The sequence below is a fragment of the Lontra canadensis genome, unplaced genomic scaffold, assembly GCF_010015895.1.
Source record: "Lontra canadensis isolate GAN:19392208 unplaced genomic scaffold, GSC_riverotter_1.0 scaffold9, whole genome shotgun sequence".
In the NCBI taxonomy this organism is placed as follows: Eukaryota; Metazoa; Chordata; class Mammalia; order Carnivora; family Mustelidae; genus Lontra; species Lontra canadensis.
The window spans coordinates 39909677-39932898 of NW_022631003.1; the positions used below are offsets into that span (position 1 = coordinate 39909677).

A 23222-nucleotide genomic window follows, 5' to 3' on the forward strand; every position below is an offset into this window, starting at 1 on the left:
ATCTTTACATCTTTCAACTGCCTTCCAAGACAGCATTGTCTCCATCTTAGAGATAAGATTGAGGTCAGCTGTGTTAAGTGACTTACCCACAGGCACACAGCATCACAGCCTGGCTTTGAACCCACTGAAGTCTGTCTTTTTGCAAAGCTGATGGCACTGTATTAGGTAAAACCTATAACAGTAAGTCACTCAGATATTTTATTCATACATACAGATACATATAATTACATAATGAAAAATTTTTAAAATGAAAATATCATTGGACTATGGGTATGTTCTTTGGGGCTTACTTCACTCCTGTATGAAACAAAGGATGAGGAATTCACTTTTAATGAGCTCTGGAAGTCTGCAGCTCCACACACTGCACATACTCTGTCCCATTCATGCCTCACCACAATGGTGTGGGGCAGACTTCAGCACCTGACTTTACAGCCAGAGACTTAAAGCTTAGGAAAAAAATTAAACAACTTGCTCATACTTACACAAACAGCAATTGATCAGGTTTGTATTTATACAGAAACAAATAATTTCAAGAGAAAATGCAGTCTTCTGAGAGATAAGCATATCTATCTACAGAACATATCTATACTCAAACATTGTATAACACCAATTTCCTGCTTCCTTTTTAGGTGTTTGATTGTATCTGTCTAGATGATACAAGCTCCTGAAGACAAAAGGAACCTTTGTTTTTAAAAACTTCATATACGGGGTGCCTGGGTGGCTGATTCAGTCAAACATCTGACTTCCGCTCAGGCAATGATCTCAGAGTCCTGGGATGGAGACCCACATTGGGCCCCTTGCCCAGCAGGGAGACTGTTTCTCCTTCTCCCTCTGCCCCCTGCTCATGCTCTCTGTCTCTCAAATAAATAAATCTTAAAAACAAAAACAAAAAACTTTATATATACTACATGGCCCTTACTATGGTAACATGCAAGTAGTAAACTCCTGATAAACGTGTCAAATAGTGGATGACTATGCAGGTCTGACCCAGAGATAAGCAAAATTCACCATAGAACTTATGTGGTGAGTATCTAATATGCTAATTAAGTGTAAAGTACAAACCGCTAACCTCTGCGGAGATCTCTAGCTCTCACAAATTTACCTAAGTAGGGAAACTGTTTATCTCTTTTGTAAAAGGGTAAGATTCTACAACTCAGTAAACTAATACACCAAAACATCAAGCTGAGGGGAAAAAAATCTAAGAATCCCATAAAAAGACTCCATCTGAATAATTTAAAAATCAAGTATTAGACTCATCCCAGTTTACAAAAGATATTTCCTGAATTATCGCCTTCCTATATAAAATTATTAGCATAAAACTATACTAGATCCAGACAATTTCTTTTTCAGAGATTATAATAATAAAAAACCTGATGCAAATGACTGTTTTGGGAAGACTATTTTCTAAGATAACTGAATTAAGAAGTTGATAAAAACTCCAGGGGCATCTGGGTGGCTCAGTGGGTTGAGCCTCTGCCTTTGGCTGGGGTCATGATCTCAGGGTCCTTGGACAGAGACCTGGGTCAGGCTCTCCACTCAGTGGGGAGCCTGCTTTCCCCCCCAACCCCCAACTCGCCCTCCCTGGCCCCTCTGCCTACTTGTGATCTCTGTCAAATAAATAAATAAATAATCTTTAAAAAAGCAAACAAAACTCCAAAACTCTAAGTAAACATCTTATAGGGAAACATGTCTGTATTGCTGTTGGTATAAATTAACAAGTAATGAAGCATACAAGAGAATTTTTAAAAGGGGTATTTCTCACATTATTTACAAGTCGACTTAACACCTATAATTTATTCTTACCTGGGTAGTTCAGAATATTAGAACAAAAACTATACTTGTCCCACTCAAGACAAGAAACAGTTTCCAACACAACTCATAGATCAAGTGTCTTTAAAAAACAAAAAAAAGCTAATCCTGGTATTATTTAAATGGTTAAACTCAACCTGTTCATTCACAACTTAGAATCTCATTTCTTTACTAAAATTATGAATAGGTTCAGTAAAATAAAAATCTCATTATGTGTTTTTATTCATAAGCACAGATAAAAATACATAATGACGTCTACAGTTCATGTAAAGTCAAAGATAAATCCATATGACTATAAATAGTGCACATTATTAATATTTCTGATCACTAGTGAAATATTAGGTTCCTTACCACCGGGAACAACATTTATCTTACTCAATACCTGTATATACCTGACATCAGATAATTAAACTAGACTCTTTAAAAAGCTGAGAAGCTTATCTTCAGTAAAACAATTAGGCTAAATAAAATATGCCTCTGACTGTTTTCTCTTAGCCCCTAATGTGGTACCACCCAAGTAGATAAGCATACTTTTCTTTAATTACTGAGATATAATTCATAGGCCATAAAACTCACCATTTGAAAGTACACAATTCAGTGGTTTTAGTATACTGACAAGGTTGTGCAAAATCACCACTACTACAGAATATTTTCATTGTCCAAAATAGAAATCCCAAACCCCTTAGTTATCACTTCCCACTGAAGCCCCAGCCAACCTCAGATCTACTGCGTGCCTCTACTTACTAGCCTATTCTGGACATTCACTCTAAATGGCATCCTACAACATGAAGCCCTTTTGTGCCTGGTTTCTCTCCATCTAGCATAATCTTTTCATGGTTCATACATGTTGAACCCCTTAGTATTTCATTCCTTCTGATAACTGAAAAATAGTCTATTGTATTGATATGCTACATTTAATTTTTTTTTAAAGATTTTACTTATTTATTTGACAGACAGAGATCACTAGTAGGCAGAGAGGCAGGCAGAGAGAGAGGAGGAAGCAGGCTCCCTGATGAGCAGAGAGCCCGATGCGGGGCTTGATCCCAGGACCCTGGAATCATGACCTGAGCAGAAGGCAGAGGCTTTAACCTACTGAGCCACCCAGGTGCCCGTGATAGGCTACATTTAATTTATCCACTCACCAGGTGATGAATGTTTGGGTTATTTCCATTTTTTTGTACTATAAATAATAATGCTATGAACAGTTATATACAAGTTTGTATGAGTATCTGTTTTTAATTCCCTTGGGTATGTACTGGGAGTGTCTATGCTATGCCTATGGTAACTTGATGTTTCACTTTTTGAGGAATTGCCAAACTGCGTTCCATTACAAGCGAACCATTTTACACTGCCTCCAGCAGGCTATGAGGGTTCCAATTTCTCCACATCCTCACCATCACTATCTTCTGGGGTTTTTGTTTGTTAGTTTTTAATTCTAGCCAACCTGTTGGAGAAAAGGTGATCTCACTGTGGTTCTGATCTGCATTTCTCTAATGACTGATGATACTAAACATCTTGTCCTGTGCTCATTGGTCATTTGTATATCTTATTTGATAAATGTCTATTTAAATCTTCTACCCATTTTTTAAGTTTATTATCTTTTTATGATCTAGCCATAAGCATTCTGTAAGCATTCTAGATATTAGACCCTTATCAGGTATACAATTTACAAATATATTCTCCCATTCTGTAGGTTGCCATTACATTTTGGGGATAGTATCCTTTCACACCTAACAGTTTTAAATTTTGATGAAGCCCAATTTATCTTTTTCTTTTGTATCTGTGCTTTTAGTATCATTTCTAAGAAATCGCTCTCAAATCTAATGGCTATAAGATTTTCCCCCTATGTTTTCTTCTAGAAGTTTTATAGTTTTAGCTAATCCTTTCCTCAAACTAATTTTTGGATATAGTATAAAGTAAGGGTCCAATTTCATTCTTTGGTATGTAGATTATCAGCTGTCCCAGCACCATTTCTTGAAAAGACTATTCTTCCCCCTTGAATGATCCTGACACCCCTGTTAAAAATCAACTGACCATAGATTTATGGCTTTATTTCTGGACTCTAATTCCCATTCCACTGATCTACAGGTGTAGCTTAATGCTAGTACCAAGTGCTTTTAATTACTATAGCTTTGCAATAACTTTTCAGGTCAGAAAGTTTTAAGTCCTCCCCTTTGTTCTTCCTGTTCAAGACTGTTTTGGTTACTCTGAGTTCCTTGCACTTCAACATGACATTTAGGGTCAGCCTGTTATTTTCTGAGAAAAAGGAACCTATAATTTTCGTGAGGACTGCACTGAATCTATAGACCAACTGAGAAGTATCGCCATTGTAATGATGGCATCTTAATGATTAGGTCTTCCAATCCATGAACATAGGGGTATTTTTCCATTTATTTAGGTATACTTTAATTTCTTTCAACAATATTTTGTTTTCAACATACAAGTCTTATATCATTATCATTATGATCTGATCGCTCTATCATTATGATCTGACACTTAAGGAGAGGCTAATACATAAGCCTTCATTTAAAATGTCAATAAAACCAAATTTTTTATTTAAAGAATAATCTATAAACTATCCTTTATGATAAGTAAAACACATATATGAAGAGTCCTAAGATTTTCAGAATTGGAAAACTTCCATTTAACATTTCTGTAAATAGGCACTGAGAAGCCAGCACTAGAAAAGAGACATAGAACACTGTGCCCATCCTGGCAGATTTACAGAGAAGGTATACATGTGTGTGTACATGCATGTATGTGAGAGATGAAAGGACAGAGGGATGGACAGACATTAAAAAAAAAAAAAAGACCCCCAACACTGTGCCATTAACACTTACTATCTTTTAATTTATGGTTGGAGAAACCAAAGCCCCAAATCACTATGTCATTTAAATAAAGTAACATAGTTAATTAGTGCATGAGCTGAACAAAAATTTGCATTGAGACTTAAAAGAAAGAGGACACTTTAACACAATGTGAGTGTTATCCTCTGGCTCGGTTCCCTAGTTGCTATTTATCACAGATTTTTATCATTTAGTAGATATTAATATAATATTTTCAAGTATAGTGCTAAGCTGCTAGAGAAACAATGAAAAACAGGACAGAAATCAGAAAGCCTGTCCTCATGTGTCCTCTTTGCCTTTCTTTCTTGTCAATAAGAGGTAATTCTGATGTGGAAAATACTACCTTTCTAAAAGTTGCTCCTACTTTTGTTGTAAATACCCCCAATCCTTCTATCTCGTGGAGTCTCTCATAAGAGCAAGTCATGAACATCAAGATCTTCTCAATAATGCGGTTTCTGGGCAGTGTCCCTGGGCAGCTTCCTGTTTCAAAGGTTTGCAGGCAGAGCGGCTAGGTACCAATTTGCCCTTAGAATAAAATAAAAGGCAACCATAGTTCTGAGTTCCATATCACCTAGGATTGTATTTCTTCTACTACTACTGGCACAGAATTTTACCTGTCAGCATCTGTTTGGAGAATTACCACTCCCCAATCCTCTGCCCATGTTGTTTAGGATGGGTATGACTAATACGGCACCATAAACCCTTATCACACATACTGGTTCAGGGGTGGGCACATAAAGCGGACAGGCTCGTAAGAGCCTTCTCTAAAACTCTTGTTGGGAGGTATCAGGAATGGAGTACTGCAGTGCCATTAGTGCTCCTGAGTAGTAAAATTTAAGGCAAAACTAGACATCTAATAGTCACTTTTGGTAACATACAGGGAGAGCCAAGCTGAGAATAAAGCCTACATATTCACACACACAGACCAAAAGGAAGCTTATGTAACTTACATAAGCTACCCTGTCCCTCATTTTTAACTTCAAGCTACACTGAGCTGTGTTTCCAAAATATAATCCAAAAGTGTCCTGATTAATGCACAGTCTCCTAAAATTAAATTCCTCGTTCAAATAATGAGTGAGCTTCAGGCACTTTACCTAGGCCTTGGGTATGATAAGGTGAATAATGATTTAAATAATATAGACCAAAAAATAATAATAATAATACAGACCATTTCTTAATAAAATACATTTTAAAGAAAATCTTGAAGCATGGAAATAATATTTTTCTTATGCAGAAATCTTAAAATCCATTGAAATACAGGGTAATAAATGATTAAAAATATGCTCCTAAATCAAAACAGGTTTGAGTTCTGACTTGTTGCCACTTACCAGGCAGGGAGACCATGTTTTCTTGGCCTCATTTTTCTTATCTCCCAAACAGTGTACTAATAACAATAGTAACTACTTCAGAGGGTTGTTGTAGGATTGAGAGATATAATAATGCCATGTAAAAATCTATGCATAAAGTAAATATAAATGCTCCTGAAATGATTGTTCTTTTTTACTGATTTCAAATAAAATGCTGACAGATAAATTAAAATTTTTTAAAAAATGATTGCTTTTCAAGCCTCCTCTTCAAAAGCAGTAAGAAGTTACATGACCTTGTTCTCTCTTTGCTGCCAGAAATGTCATCTGCATAGGTAACTGGACTCATATTTTAAAACATACTTTTCAAAAAAACACTACAGAGTTGAACAAACGTTTAACAAGACTATTAAGCAAGAAATAGAAAAATCTACAGAATTACTACATAAATGATGCTGAGTGTATTTCAGTAATTCTTACGAAAGAACTAGAAAGACTGTTAGTAAGCTATTTCAAAAAGCAAAATTAAAACATTTTTCACAGAAAGTTTTTGGAAAAATATGAATTTCTAATGACTTTCTGAGGCAGATACATCTAAATATACAGCAGCTAATGAGAACACCACAAACAAAACAAAACACCAATCTTCACATCTAAGGTTCCAACTACAACTCTATGGTCGAGGCTGCCATTTGTTTTAAGACTACCAAAGCCCCTGTAGCCACAGCCCGTGACACACATTTGGATTTCATAAGGCTCATCTTTCTTAATGGAAGATTTTACTACATTTGAGGCGTGCACACCTGCAATATGGGCGCACTCTGAATTATAATCTATTCCCCATAATTATCAATAAAAACCTACTCATTCTTAAGTGGTATTTCCCAGAGTTAGACATTAGCGAGGGTTTGCTTGAAAATAAATCACGTATTTTATAGCTTTTATACTGGAAATTCCATTGTACTCATAAATGCTGTACCTCAAAATTAAGCTATTATTTTTTATTTTTATTTTTTAGAGATTTCGTATTTATTTGACAGAGAGAGAGAGACATGGGAGCAGGAGCAGTAGAAGTGGGAGATGGGAAGAGGGTGATGCAGACTCTGTGCTGAGCAGGGAGTCTGATGCAGGGCTTGATCCCAGGACCTGAGCCGAAATCAAGAGTCAGGTGTTAACTGACTGAGCCACCCACATGCCCCCAAAATTAAGTTTTTAAGTTGGGACCAACATGTTAGAGACCAAAAGAAAATAATAACAGCCGACACACAAATTCTGAACAGTCTCAATAAAATCCACAAAGACTATAAATATACCCATCTGCCCTTGGAAAGTGGGTCATTCAGCGGTAATCATTATGCACTGAATTACATCTCCTCCTCATCAATCACTTGGTGGGGTCCCCTGGCTTCAGGATGACTGAATCCCACACAAGGAAGCCTTCTCCTGCGGCTGGCACTCCATTTCCTCCTCCAAATCTCAGGGATCAAAGGCCAGACATCAACATTCCCTCCTTACACAGAGTAGAAAGGCAGCCAGACACGATGGACCTAGTGGTTGTTAGGCAGGGACTGTATCTGGTGGTGGGAATGCCAAGATAAGTAGCACTGTCATTCGTGGGACAGGAGTGTGAAAATCCAATGGAGAGTGATGCAAAGCTGCACTGCCCAGGTGCCGGGAGCACGGAGCAGGAAGGAGCCCCGCTCTGCGCCCTCAGAGATAAGAGAGTTCTGAGGAAGGCTGGAGGGCGGGTCTTGTTTGCCTGCTCTGTCAAAGGCCACGTTTATTTCTTCTTTGAGCAGCTTCTCCTTTGTGAACCTGTTACCTACTGCAACAACCCAAATAAAATCATCTCCCTACTTATTCAGTGCATTTTGTCTTCCACGAAAGGTATCATCTTGCTTTGTCTATTGTCCAAGGAAAGGGAGCAACAATCTCCCTTTGTTCACATGTGAACAAACACATGTCTTGTGGGGACAGGTCCAACCGTTTTTGACAGGGCAGCCGGCCACAGTGTGAGATGAGACCCGGCTCTCACCACTGAACCCGGCTTCTACTGCCCCATCAGAACAAAGGTGATTCCCTCTGTCCTGGTGGACCCGTAAGGCTGTGGCCCAGGCTTTAAGAAAGCCGTATGCTCCAAGCAGTGGCCTCATGAAAGCTCCTTCTTTGGTCACCCGGAGGCTTCCCTGCAACACTCCCTAAAGTTTCCTTCTGTGACAACACACCATGTGCACATTTACACACCTGCCAGACACATTTACACAATGCACTATCCGCGCAGAAATCTAAGGGGACACACCCACGAGTGCATACCAGGTTGAAGAGGCTTCCACGCACATTTAAAAGATAAATAAACAGTGTCCCAAATTGGTCCTAAGAGAAAAACAGAAGCAACTGATAAAACAGAACAATGGTTAAAGAAGGGGTGAGAGAACTGCAGTCTACAGGCCACATTTAATGGGCCTCCTATTTTTGTAAATAATAAAACCTAATAGGCATGAAAAAATAAGCTTTTGGGTTTTACGGGCACAAAGCCACATTCATTCCTTGACATACTGTCACTGCTTTCGTGCCGTAAGGGCCGAGCTATGGAGCTGAAAGCCCCGAAACCATGCGCTCACTATCCGGCCCTTTCCAGAAAGATTGCCAACTCCTGGAATCAAGCATCAAAATTAATTCCTTTCTACTCAAAAAGAGAAAAGCCCCAAACCTATTCTGCTAAAAGCAAAATCCGAATATCACTATAACTACCTTCTCATTAGTTCTTTCAGATCAAACAACACTTTACCGCACTCTGTTGACGCCGTACTTCTGTGCAACACAATACAATACCAGCATCTATTGGACGTAGCAGGAAGAAACAGTTAAACGTTTCTATTTCGGTCTTTTTTTTTTTTTTTTTTTAAATAAGGCAGGGCTTAAAGGTAAACAATGAACTGTGTTAAATTTGCTAATGGAGAATCGTATCAAAAGGCCTTCGTAGCACATAGAAAATCCCTATTATGCTACTAGTTCTCAAATTTAATACACTCTCTTTATGAGGCAATTTTTACATTTTTCTTGGCAGAGTTCACTGGTTGGATTAAATAGCCAAGCTCAGGTACTGCTGAATCCACTGCCCCATCAGCTCCAACCCATGTAATCTCCCTGCCTGGGGGGTCAGGAGGCATGGTCACTTGGGGTGCTTTGCTCCCCTAGGATGATGGGAGTCTTGGCTCTAGTAAAATGAACTGGAAAGATCACCTTAAACCAGATTGCCAAGGAACTTATGACAAGGGACTTCTTTCTGAGAAGGAGAGGGACTGATCCTGTATGTTGGGGTGGTAACTTTGGAGGCCAGAGGATACAGAGATGAGCGGGAAGATACCAGAACATGGGCAGTGTGGAAGGCACCATTACCCAGGCAAAGGGGTGACCACCACAGAGCTAACCCAGGCAATGACAGTGAGAGTGGGGAAGAGAAACTACACTCTTCCCAAGGCATAAGCAACTGAACTAAATTAGTCTACTGACTTTGAAGGATTGCCTTCTTGTTATTTCTATTTTATAGCTGTTTTGTATTCTTTCCTTTTAAAAAAGGATCTTTCTTAAGGAAATCTGATAGGTCCTCAGCTCCCTACGAACATAGACCATGCTGCCCTACGTCTTTTTTCAGTTTCTACATCTAAAGTGCAGGGAGAGGCAGCATGAGAAGCAGAGTTGGCCGGCTGGAGGGAGGACAGACAGGAGAGGCTGCGGAGTGGGGCTCAGATCCTGCTTCTCTCACTGCCTAGCTGTTCAATCTTGCTAGCAGTCCATTTTCTCAACAAAATATGGATCATAATGTGTAATTTTCGTTTTTTTTTAAACAATCAGAAAGACTAAAAGACAATATATGTTTGCACACAGGCATCCATTTACAAAAACAGACATTCAGTAAAGAGGAATTATTACTAGTATTTTCACACTAGTATTATTCAAATATGAATAATCAATGTTCAGACAATCTAAAAAAGGTCTTTGCTTTTATAGAAAGTTGGTTTGGAAAGTCCTGTCCACCCCCACCCTTTAGGCAAGAGCAGTTACTGGATTCAGTTCTCTAAAAAAAAAAAAAAAATGATTTTTAAGCTTTATTTTATTCTAAAAGATGTGCAACAGGAGTTATTTTCAAGAAAATATCTTAAAAAGTTCAGGGAGGAAAAAGAGTATACTGAAAATGTGAGACATTTAAACAGCACTTTCCTGTGGTTCTAGCTTCATAAACCTAGCAATTTTCTCCTCAATCTATCTTGCCAAGTATACATCTCCTTACTGAAGGTTACTATGCTTCAAGCAACACAGACGCTGCGAAGTTAACTAAAATGCACATCTATGTTCAGTGTTTGGTAAGGTACTGATTAAAAACACTGCTCGGTGGGTATACCAGAGGAGTCAGAGGGCCTAAGGTAGAGTGGTAAAGGAAGGAGAGAAACAATGTTATTTGACCACTTTATCTCCCAAACAGAAGGTGAATTTAAAATATTTTTAAAAGATAAGAGTGATTCCTTTGGTTTAAGATTGATTTATTTGATAGAGAAAGAGAGAGAGAAAGAGAAAGAGAGCTGGAGCAGGGGGAGGTGCAGAGGGAGAAGAGGAATCTCAAGCAGATTTCCCAGTGAGCAAGGGGCCTGACTTGGGGCTTGAACTCACAATCCTGAGATCAGGGCCTAGGCTGAAACCAACCAAGAGTTGGATGGATGCTTAACCCACTGTACCATTCAGGCACCCCTTCCTTTAGTTTTTGAGAAACATACTAGAAGACCTCTCCTGACATGTGTAAACAGGCAAGTTTCTTTAGCACATGACATGGCTATTAATATTCTGATTCTAGAGCCCATCAATGGAACTGTCCCGTCACCACTAAAAAGCCCCAACATTTTTAAAGAGAGCTTATATACCCTCCACTTTAAGATGGAAAAACTGGGCTTTCTTTAGGATCTTCCTCTCACCTTCTCCAAAGACGAGATAACTGTTAAGGGCACAGCAATCTGTCTTATCTCAAGAAAGAAAAAAAAAAAAAAAAAAAAAGTCCAAACTATGGTTTTATTTACAAAGCAGACTACCACCTCTGCTAAATGATGGATTTGCTGTTTAGCTGGAAATGAACTGCCTGGAAGCAGCAACAAAGGAACTACGTTCTTTTTGAAATATCTACCTAGTTGGGTCTTTTCCTGCTTGACTGTATTAAATACGGAGCATTAAAAAACATGATGAACTTCACAATGTGTTGGGGGAGAAAGAAAACTCTGAGGCAGTCAAAATTCCTTCGGCATGGATTCTTTTTAAATGAAATATGGATGTAAGTACACCTTAATAAGAAAGCAGAAAAGAAGAGCCTTCAAGAATTACCTACCAACTTATGAGACAATCTGGATTTTCAATATAAATCAAGGAAAATGGCTTGAAAGCCTATACATAATCCAAAAAACGTTTCCTTCTTCCATAAGTAGGTTAAGTGGAAAAATCTTTGTGCTATTCTTTATCCCATGTAAAAGGTGAGTCAATGGCATTTTAACGTACAATCTAAGAACTATTCCAATTCTGCCTAAGATTTTAAAAGTCCTCTGGGGTTTAGAAAAATCAAAGGCAACCTTTATTTAAAACCATGTTGAATTAGAGTTTCTTTTAAATAAGTAATCATACTTAAAAAAGTAAGTGTTACTAGAAACTGAATAGATGTATATTGTGTTTTAGTAGTCCAGCTTACAGCTTTTCAACTGAAGGACAGAGAATTAAAGCAGCTTTTTATCTGACCTTTTGTTTTAATCTGTTTACCAAAGGAGATATGTGGAATAGCTTTGGATGATTTTAGCAATTTTACAACCACGTTGAGAATATTAGATACAGAAATGTTTTCTCTGCCTATATTCATAAAACTGGGGGGTTGTCCTGCAGAGAAACAATTGGTCAGTAACTATTTCATGTTCATCCAGTAAATAATATGCTGGCACTACTTTGGGCATACCACCACATGAAGAAAATATAAGCAAAACTACCAGAAATACTGGGGAAAATGACTACTTTCCTCAAAGTGCAGCAGATGTCAACTGCATTCTACTGCAATGTGATTTTGCAGGAATCAGATTTCTAAATAAACTTTTGGAAGGATTTCTATCAAGACATGATAAATATCTACCCTCTGTGACCTCTCTGCAGAATATGATTTGTTGAAATGGCCATAGGCAACATCAACTCACAGGAAAAGAAATGACTTATGAGGAGATAAGATTTGACGACCTGACGGCAACATCACTGCGGGAAAAAAATCGAGAAATGTAGCCGTCCCTTCCCACACAGGACAGACGTGACCTCCAAGAGCTGGATGTAAATCAAAACAGGTTTTAAACGGAACTCACACGAGGGTCTTGAATAAATTCCCCTCCCTACAATGTTCTTCCTTTTCAGTCTGGAGACTGCACTACCTGACAAAGGCAAAACAGGGAGCCACATCTGCCCGGTTACTGAGTTGATACGCTGATAAAATTAAACAATGCAAATCTTGCTGGCGTGAATGTTTCTGCAAGATTATACACTGTGCATCAGTCACCTGAAGCCTTCTGACAACAGCAACCAGTGGGCTTGAATCTAGTTTGTTGGAAGCATCTGATACTGCTTCTGGGTGCTACTTCTCACTTACGCGGATTAAGATTTGCCTCACCGAGGCGCCTGGGTGGCTCAGTGGGTTAAGCCGCTGCCTTAGGCTCAGGTCGTGATCTCGGGGTCCTGGGATCGAGTCCCACATCGGGCTCTCTGCTCAGCAGGGAGCCTGCTTCTCTCTCTCTCTCTCTCTCTCTCTTTCTGCCTGCCTCTCTGTCTACTTGTGATCGATCTCTGTGAAAAAAAAAAATAAAATATTAAAAAAAAAAAAAAAAAAAGATTTGCCTCACCAAAGGACAAGGCCAACATTTTCACTGATATTCTTCTGCTCAATAAATCTATTTTGGAAATATCTATGACCTCAGTGACCTAGGTAATAATTAACTCTAAAAAAATTATATATAATTCTTAAAAGACAAGACGCACAAAAATGCTATTTTCCTTTAAAAAAAGAAAAGGCCAGGGTGTTTGGGTGGCTCAGTTAGTGAAGTGGCTGCCTTCAGCTCAGGTCATGGTCCCCGGGTCCTGGGATCAGTTCTGCATGGGCTCCTTGCTCAGCAGGGATCCTGTTTTTCCCTCTCCCTCTGCCTACTACTCTACTGACTTGCGTGCTCACATACATTTTCAAGTTCCCTGGGCTGACCCCATGCTATAAACAGATTTGTAGGGGACTGCTCTCCCCTGCCCTGAGATGTGCCCTCAGTTTCTCCCTTGCTTTGCCACTTTCACTCTATCTACTGTTGCAACAATGCTGGACAAACAACTCTTCTCCCAAAACAGCTTTTTCTTCTCTGGTGTTTTGTATTGGTTCTACAACAATATCTGCAGGTCACTCTGGGGAGAAAAAGCCTTGTTTACCTCTTCCTCCCAATGATCCTGCCTTAACACCCCAGGGCAGAGCAGAGAAGGGAGCTGCTGGAATGGTGCGGAACATGGGAGACTTTCCCTAAGCCCTGCCTACGGGGCTTCTGTGTGGGCCTGCGGGCACCAGCTTTGGCTATCCTTTCACCTCACCCCAGGAATCTACTTCTTGCTCTTTGCTGCAGGATAAGAAATTGAAGAGCTCAAGGAAAAAAAAATGTAACTATGTGTGGTGACGCATGTTAACGACACTTACTGCCATTTTCACTCTGCAGTTACACACATGCCAAACCACTATGTCACACACCTCAAACTCATGTAATGTTGTGTGTCCACTATATATCAATTAAGAAAAGAAAACTGAAGAAGTCATTAGGGACTGCTTTCCAAGGAGGTGGTATAAAGCATTTGAATGCACAAATTTCATTTCTAGATTCTTTCCTAAGACGGCCTTCAGAGGAGTCCTGTGTCTTGTTGACTGGTTTTACTTTTCCTGAGGTAAGACAATTACTGCTACAAATTCAAGCTCCTGACACAGCCTCTCTGCTCTTCTCTGTGCCTGGTACATCAAGAGATGACCACCTGATTCTGTAATAGAGGCAGCTCCAACTCTTCCTACCCTGCCTCACAGATTTGCCCTAGAGGTGCTTCAAAGGCTCTGAGTTCAGTGCGTCAAACTGCAGGGTGGACATCCTAGGGACTGTACACAAGAGTCATGGGACACTTTGAAAGTCAATGAATGAACACTAGTTATCTAGGAAATATGCTTCTGAAGTAAACAAGCATATTATAAAACAGAACACAAACTTTTATTCATCCCTAGGATAAAACATAAAAATTCAAATCAATGTTGGGCTTACTGCAGTTGCCTTCTGCTAGAGAATCCAGGCCCCAAAAGGCCTCTCTCCACTCACCATTGAAGCTATGTGGAAAAGTTAGAGAATCACTGCCTTAAGTAGTTACCTAGGTCTTACTCCAACTTCTGTACATGAATTCATGACACTAGTACCCAGTACACTAAAGTGACAATCTGTAAGAAATGAGCAACAAAACAATGGACGTGATCATGTGTATTATTTTGTACTCAAATTCGGTTTTAGTCCTAGAAGTAGTAATTGTGTCCCTACTAATTCAAAGCTTAGGCTTGGCAACCTGGCATAAATAAAGATGAACAGTTCTTACTGCAAGGCTTGAAGAATCTGGCACATGTGCGCTTCATAACGATTATCAAAACTTGCAAGAAAAATTAATCTGGTCCACTTTATGACACATATAATTTTGGACCTGCTATTCCTTCTGCTTGGAACACTCATGCCTTCAGTTCTCCTCTCTGCTGGCTCTTTCTCAGCCTTGACGCTCACCTCTTCAGAGAAGCCTTTCCTAACCATCCCCCTGCAAGCCCTCTATAAATGTTGTCCTCCTGTTTGTTTCCTTTCACGCCATTACCACAATTTTTAGTTATCCAGGAATTCTTTCCTCTTCATCATCTGTGTGCTTCTTCCCAGCAGAATGGACCAGAACCTTGTCTCACTTACTGCGACACTCCCAACTCTCTTGAGTGTCACTCAATAAATATTTTGGAATGAAAGGCTGCTGCATCGTATTTAAAAATTAAAAACCAGACACTTCTCACAGATTTTTTAAACTCTAGAAAATATCAGACTGTGGAGGGATTATAATCTGGCCCTCTTTTCTTACAAACCTAAAAAGAAACTGAGGTTTGGCAACTCCTAGAAAATCTTTTTAGGATTACAAACTAGGGGTGGAGCCTGGACACATCTTCCATTTCCCTGGTCTCCCACACCAGGGAACTCTTCCAAACCAAGCTGCTGTTACCTCCACTCTCACTTCATTAGTCCTGCGGGATTTATCAACAGTGTTGAATACAGGTAAAAACCAGCTGTTTGCTTCTTTTCCCATCAACTGTCCTTCTTCCTTTTTTTGTCCACTCTCGTGGAGAAATCACATGCTGAGGAGGCTGACCTTAGTGCCACGTGCAGGAGAGATGGCACACAGTGACAATCCAATGCTGTTCCATAGCATGGGCTGTGGCTGTGCAGCTGACATGGCCAGAGAGCCACCATATTCGCTACAGAAAATCATAAAGCGTGTCTGAAGCCAGGAGAAGTCAATCCCATATGCACTGATCTCTCACACATTCAAAAAATAATTTAATTAATACATACTTCAGTAGCTATGCCCATTTTCCTCAAAGAAATCAAATTTAAACTCCAGGGACTAAAATAAAAAATCCCATAAAAAGAGAAGGGCCACATAAGTAAGTACCATATCTGTCACAAGTTACAAATCCACTGGAAACTCCCAGAGAAGAACATGGGGACTGATGTGGAATCAGACCTATTTATTAAGCTCACAGGTAGGTAGCAGATAAATAAGCCGCCATGTCTGATGATAAAATATTTCTCCCCCAAAAGAAACAGGGATCATGCACAACTTCTTTCCAACCTCCTGCAATATCTGTAGCTTTCTGCAGTGGCTAGGCCAAAGTTCTCCCTTCCAGGCAGCTGCACTCCACTGCCCAGAGTTCCCAGGCTTAAAATGGGGCTCAAACTTCACTTTGTCAAATGAACCCAGGCTACTCTCTAACCCTGAAACACAATGGCTGACTTGTCTTCCCTGGACCAGGACATTTTTATTATTTTGAAATTAGCTGTTTTTCCCTGTGTATTTGTCCACCTAGCCTATCATGTCCAAATGTAGAGTGACTGCCGGCCAGGACCCTGTCAGGGTGTTAAGAAAAGCCCTAGTACTCGTCTCTATTTTCCAACTAAACTGACATAGAGTCTCGCTCCTGGACATCACAATGCTGAAATAAAATTCACACGTGTGCAGAACAGGTTTTACCCTGATCAAGTTCCTCAATCATAAAAGTGAGGCCCGCAAATTACTTGCTATTTAACCCTGGCAAATCTGCCTTGTGAATTCATGCCATAAATGCTAACAATTCTGCACTTTTGAAAAAGAACGTGAGATTAACTTTAAAATTAAGCAAGATGATAGTACACAAATAATACAAATCGAGAAATGGGTAAATTGTAAATCCTATTAGTTGCAAGTTTAAGGTATTTACCCAAGCATGGGACAAATGTTATTAAGATTCAATGGGTAACACAGTATTTTTTAAAAACATGGACATTGGGGAGGGTATGTGCTATGGTGAGTGCTGTGAAATGTGTAAGACTGATGATTCACATACCTCTACCCCTGGGGCAAATAATACATTATATGTTAATAAAAATAATTAAAAAAAAAAAAACCTGTGCCAAATGTGTATATTATTTTATCTTTACCCAAGAAAAAGGGCCCTATTTAACTCCAAAAGACCTCACATAAAAACTAAAGCAGATGTGGATAATTATAGTCCTAAGTACCTCAAGTTGCTTAAGAAACTTGGTTATACATTCCAAATCGTCACGAAACTCAGTATGCACTGTCAACAGCTGCATGCCTACACCAGTCTGAAATTTTTCAGTAGGTCCAAATGGAGCCACATGGTCAACGCTTTATAGTCAAATCAGTAGTATCCCTACTGCTAAACAGGAAGGCTTTTTTATTAAGTTGTCGTCTTACCCTTTACATAATAAAAACTTATGTTCTCAATAGTATTTAATATAACCTAACAACCTGAAAAGTTTTTCCACTCACACATTATCAGCACCTGAGCTTCAAGCACACAGATTTACTACAAAAACAAGCTCATATTTCATGCAAACCACAGCCAAGAGAAATTCAGACAGGCGCATAAATGAAGGTATTTGTAATTTAAATGAACATTTAAAATAGTATTTTTAAATTAACACAATGTTCAACTCAGTAAAAGTGGATTATTTTGTTCAGAGCAAAATTCTCTAATACTTGCACTAACATGTTACTCTGGAAATGTGGACAGTGCCAGATACATGGTATATGCCCACTAACTTTGTTAAAAATGACCTTGGGGCACTGGAGTGGCTCAGTGGGTTAAGCCTCTGCCCTTGGCTCAGGTCATGGTCTCAGAGTTCTGGGATCGAGCCCAGGTCTCTCTCTCTCTGACACACAGACACACACACAGATACACAGACACACAAGTCCTGGATCTAGCCCAGAATCGGGCTGTCTGCTCAGAAGGGAGCCTGCTTCCCCCTCTCTCTCTGCCTGCCTTTCTGCCTCCTTGTGATCTCTCTCAGTCAAATAAATGAATAAAATCTTTAAAAAAAAAAAAAAAAAAAAAAAAGACCTTGCCCTAGATTCGGCTCACAGTTGACTGGGGCTTTGACCTCAGCAAGAAAATAACACCACACTACTGTATTGCATATATGTAATCATGAGTAAATCAGGTGTGGCTAACACGGTCACCAGCTTCTGCACAGCGTTTATTCTATTGTTTCAGGAAAGCACAGCCTTCAGCTCCACCAAAAATGACAGCACAAGAAGTGAGGGAGCACACCTTCCAAGGCCTGTGTGACATATATCAATATATGAGGGTGGGTGTTTGCCTCAAGTATGAAAAATAATCTAACACAAGTCAGCACGTCTCTTTGGGTTACCAATTAATGTCGGGGCAAAAAGAAGGTTGGGAGAAAATGAGACAATTTTGGGAACTGTGAATCTAGCAGCGTAAGGGTTACTGTCGAGAAATGTATCATAAAATGTCTACCTCACATCATTTACATCCTGCAAATCACTTACGCAAATCAGATTGTCAACATTAGAGATCCTGCCTGAGACTTGGCAAAACCCTACATGATTTCTTCTCTGAAAAGAAATTCATCAACATAAATAGACTAGAAACTTTTTTTCTTGGTTTTCTGACATGGTGAAGTGTTGATTAGACAATTAAACACTTTAATGAAAACAGGGAAACACAAAATTATTCTAATACTAGGATCTCAAGGTATTCTTATTCATTATAAAAACTGATAGGGAGATTAGTATAACACATGTAAGCAAGGTATTTAGTTTTACTAAGGTGATTTATTTTAACAACAGTTCACACTATGACTTTTTGGTTAATATGCATACATAACTATATATATCTTAAAAATATATACATATCAAAAATTACCCCTATACACAAAATGATGATAACCATGTCGAGTATATCCAATTTTTAAAGAATAAAGGAGACTATACAAAAATAAAAATAGTAATTATGTGAAGATAGTGATATAATGGAGATAGTTTTTCCTTCTTTTATAACATTATATTACTTTGAAAACTGAATTAAAATATATTTATTTTGACTTGGTTATATACATAAAATCACTATCATCATTAAATAATAGCAAAAGAATATAGTTCCTAATTTTATTTGGTTCCTAAATAAAACTTCTATGCAGTTTTAAAATTCATATAAATACAAAATGTACATACCTGAGCCAACCTCTTTTTCCTCTTCTTCAATGTTGTTTTTGATGCTATCATATTCCTCATCAATGGTCTGGTTACCACGCATCTGAGACAAAATTCTACGGGCTTTCTGAGTCTGTCCTTTCTGAATCAGCCATCGAGGGCTTTCAGGTAAAAACAGAAAGCCAAAAAACTGTATAACTGCTGGAATTGCTGCAAGTCCCAACATGTACCTGCAATAAGAAATCCATGTATTATTATCAAATTTGTACTTATTAACACTGAGTATGAATAAAAGGTTTGTGTTCACCATATGGGGAATAGTATCTAACATTAAATTAGAATGATTTTCCATGTGTGTGTCTGTGTGTGAGAGGGAAAGAGACACCAGAAAAAAGAATATTTTTATGCTGTAGTGAATAACTGAAAAATAAGAAAAATCTAATTCTTTTCTCTTACACAAATTACAAAAAGGGGCAAAAGTCACAATAATTATGTATATACATTCTGAACCACACACACCATGCAAAACACCATAATCACCATCCCTTTCTAATACTAATACATAAAATTCTGTATTTTACCATAGAAAATGAGGCTGAGACAAAATTCTGATAATCTGTTTAAAAAAACATTTTTCATTAAAATAAATGCCCCCAAACTATTTATTTTTTTGCTCTGTGAATGATCAGTAATGATATCATTTTCCCATCAAACATCATGTTCACCTTCGTTAACCATGGAGAAGCCCAGAGCAGAAAAAGATAGTCAGAAGCAAATAATCAGTATCAAAATGACAGAGATACAGTAAATAAGTATATAATTTTAAATCCATCAGAAATAACAAAAATAGTAATAGGAGTACATCAGTATCAAAGATTTCTCCAAAATTATTCTGACCACTGGAACGATCTTCTAACACCTCCCTGCTGTTAGGCCTCCATCTTTTTTTTTTTTTTTAAGTTTTTCTTTTTTCCTTTTTTTTTTTTTTTTAAGATTTTATTTATTTATTTGACAGATCACAGGTAGGCAGAGAGGCAGGCAGAGGGAGAGGGAGAAGCAGGCTCCCCGCTGAGCGGAGAGCCCAATGCGGGGCTCGATCCCAGGACCCTGGGATCATGACCTGAGCCAAAGGCAGAGGCTTAACCCACTGAGCCACCCAGGCACCCCAGGCCTCCATCTTTTTTAATTTAGATTAGATAAACTGCGAGGTCACTTTCAAATGGAAACTTCTATGGATCTAGGACATTTGCATGCTTTCTGTTGATCCAAATTCTCTGGATATGTTCCCTGGCAGATTTATGATAGCAGAGCCCACAAAGCCAACTCTGATTACATAACAACCACACTCACTGATATTCTTAAATCAATTAGAAGTCACTTGACTCATTGCACTTTTTAAAACTATTTCAACTTTTAAGCTATGCTAAGCCCAAAATAGAGTGAGCAGCCTTGAATCCTCCAGATATACAATTTGTGATAGAAGTCCATTACTTCTTAAACAAATTTATTTTAATTCCAAAAACAGCAGAAAAAAAATATAATTGTCACACGGGTGTTAAAACTACTTCTCACTCCAAGATACTTGCAAATGACATATCTTATAAAGGTTTGGTATCTAAAATCTGTAAAAAACTTATCAAACTCAACACCTAAGAAACAAAAAATCCAGTTAAGAAATGAGAAGACATTAATAGACATTTTTCCCAAAAAAGACATATAGATGGCTAACAGACATATGAAAAGATGCTCAACATCACCCCCCAGCAGAGAAATATAAATCAAAACCACAATGAGATATCGCCTAACACCTGTCGGAATGGCTAAAATTAACAAAGGACACAAGAGATGTTGGTGAGGATTTGGAGAAAGGGGAACTCTCTTGTATTCTTGGTGGGAATGCAAACTGGTGTAGCCACTTGGGAAACAGTATGGACTGTCCTCAAAAAGTGAAAAAAGGAACTACACCACGACCCAGCAAATGCACTACCAGGTAATTACCCAAGGGGAAAAAGTACTGATTTGAAGGAACATGTGCACCCTGATGTTTATAGCAGCTCTACCAATAACAGTTAAATGATGGAAAGAGCTGAAATGTCTCACTGATGAATGGATAAAGAAGCTGTGGGTAATATATACGATGGAATATTAGTCATAAAAAAGAGTGCAATCCTGCCATTTGCAACAACATGGATGGAGTTAGAGTATATTACGCTAAGCAAAATGAAATAAGTCAGAGAAAGACAAATATCATCATATGATTTCACTCTTATGTGGAATTTAAGAAATGAAACAGATGAACATAGGTGTAAAAGAAGAGAGGCAAACCATAAAACAAACTCTTAACTATACAGAACAAACTGAGGGTTGCTGGAAGGGAGGGAGATAGTGGGGGAGGCAGGGAGGGATGGGCTAAATGGGTGATGGGTATTTAGGAAAGCACCTGTTGTGATGAGCACTGAGTGTTATATGTAATCACTGAATTCTACTCCTGAAACTAATATTATGCTACATGTTAACTAACTGGAATTTAAATAAAAACTTGAGCCAAAACAAAACAAAACAGAGTATCTCTCACTCCAAACAGTAGTTTAAAATACACATGGAAACAGAAAAATTAAGACTTTTAAAAGTAAACAAGGTTTTTATGACTAAATGAATTATTTGGCTTACAGTATTACACAAAATCTTATTAAAAGTGTTTTATACTTTAATCCATGAGCTGTGATACTTATACCAATACTTAATCATTCCTTCCTCTGCTAACCTATAGAACAGTGTTTTAACCTCCATTCATGTCACTATATCTCATATTATATTATATACCTGTCTCACCTAATGGTGTATTTAACTTTGTATTTGACAAAGCACCTAATAAAATATCTTGCACACAGTAGGCACTTAGTAAATGCCTTAAGAAATGATACAAAAGCACGTATACATCTAAACTTTCTGTATTAGCTAGACAGAAAATAAGTAGATTTCACATTTGTAAAGCACTGGTTCATGCAGCAATTCTTCTGGATCATTTAGCTCTGCAAACTTGGTTGTAAGGTAATTCCTTCCAATTAAACTGTTTGTTATTCCAGATATAATCAGACCTTTTCTGAGGAAGATGTCTCGTCTGAAAACCAGATGAGAGCGAAGATTGCCTCACACAAATGCATGCTTGTGGCAGCTTCCTCTTAAGATATTAAGTTGTACAATCAAATGTATTACTTTAACATATATTTTATTGCTATAAATGAATGACATTTTTATTCATTTGTGTTCTCTTAAAGAAAAGGTTATACACAATTGTATTGCCAATTACTGCCAATTATGTAAAAGAAAAGCAATAAATGGCAAATACCAAATATGTTGGATTAGGAAACAAATTTTAAAAATCCTAAAAAATGGAAGCCTATGTGTCATTTCTCTACATCTTTCATGATCTTTCCTTCTGTTCTCCAAACCTCCTTAGTGATGAACTAAGATTAAAGGGCTGCACAGAGTACTTCAAAGCAGCACTTGAAATGAATATAGAAACTGAACCATTTTCAGGCCTAAAGATGCCCACATAATACTGTGCACTTTACTACTCATTATTTAACCCTAGGACACAGTATTTCTAAAAACTAAAAGAAAAAGGAGAAGGGAAGAAAAGGGAAAGACGAAAAAAAAAAAAACTGAAAATATACATATTAGCTTATGTTTCTAAAGCAAGTTATAGAAAACAGACTACTTCAGCTCTCTAGTCCTCTAAAACCCAGGAGTCTAGGTCTGAAATATACAAATCAGTGCCCTAACACTAAGATGAATGGCATCCAGCTGCCAACCTTTAAGGATACTGAGGCCTGGTCCTAGAGACTAGGCAAAATAAAACATACTTTATACATTTACAGCTCCTAATGCTTCTCTTCTAGAAGTAAAACAAAGCTTATTTTACTAGATTTTGATTACCTTTCAGGATGTACAGAATTTGCCACACCAAAATGAGTCTTTGGCATAAGGATTATTTTAGGCTGATTATCTTTAAGAAACTGCAAACATGGAAAAGCTCTGAAAACCAAACAGAAGTTACCCTTTTGTAAGAGGCATTTACATTTACAAGGGAAACCTCCATTTGTAAGGGTGTCCCCCTCTACAAGAGAAGGATAACTCAACCTTCAGAACTCTTATCAAAGAAGGTATAACTTAAATCTTATCACCTTGTTTACTGTGCTTTTCCTGGTAATCTGTCTTAACTGACTCCCCATACCCAAAATCTTCTTTTCTCTTAAGATGAACATGGTGAAGGCTTTGGCCACTTTAGGGAGTTACTTAGTTTTATGTGGGTCTCTCCCATTTATACAGAAAATACTAATGTCATTAAACTTTTATTTGTCTCTTGTTAAGTGATCTCATGTCAATTTAATTCTTAGACTACACAGAGGAACTCTGAAGGGTAGAGAAAAAT

At 38.2% G+C, this 23222-nt stretch overlaps 1 protein-coding gene across 1 annotated transcript in view; it reads right to left on the minus strand.

Annotated features, from left to right (window-relative positions):
* The window catches only part of SLC2A13 (solute carrier family 2 member 13), a 390143-nt gene that overhangs the window by 288861 nt on the left and 78060 nt on the right, over window positions 1-23222 (minus strand). Inside the window, exon 3 of the mRNA XM_032855359.1 lies at window positions 18809-19017. Coding sequence (XP_032711250.1) covers window positions 18809-19017 — 209 coding nt within the window. The remainder of the gene's footprint in view (window positions 1-18808; window positions 19018-23222) is intronic.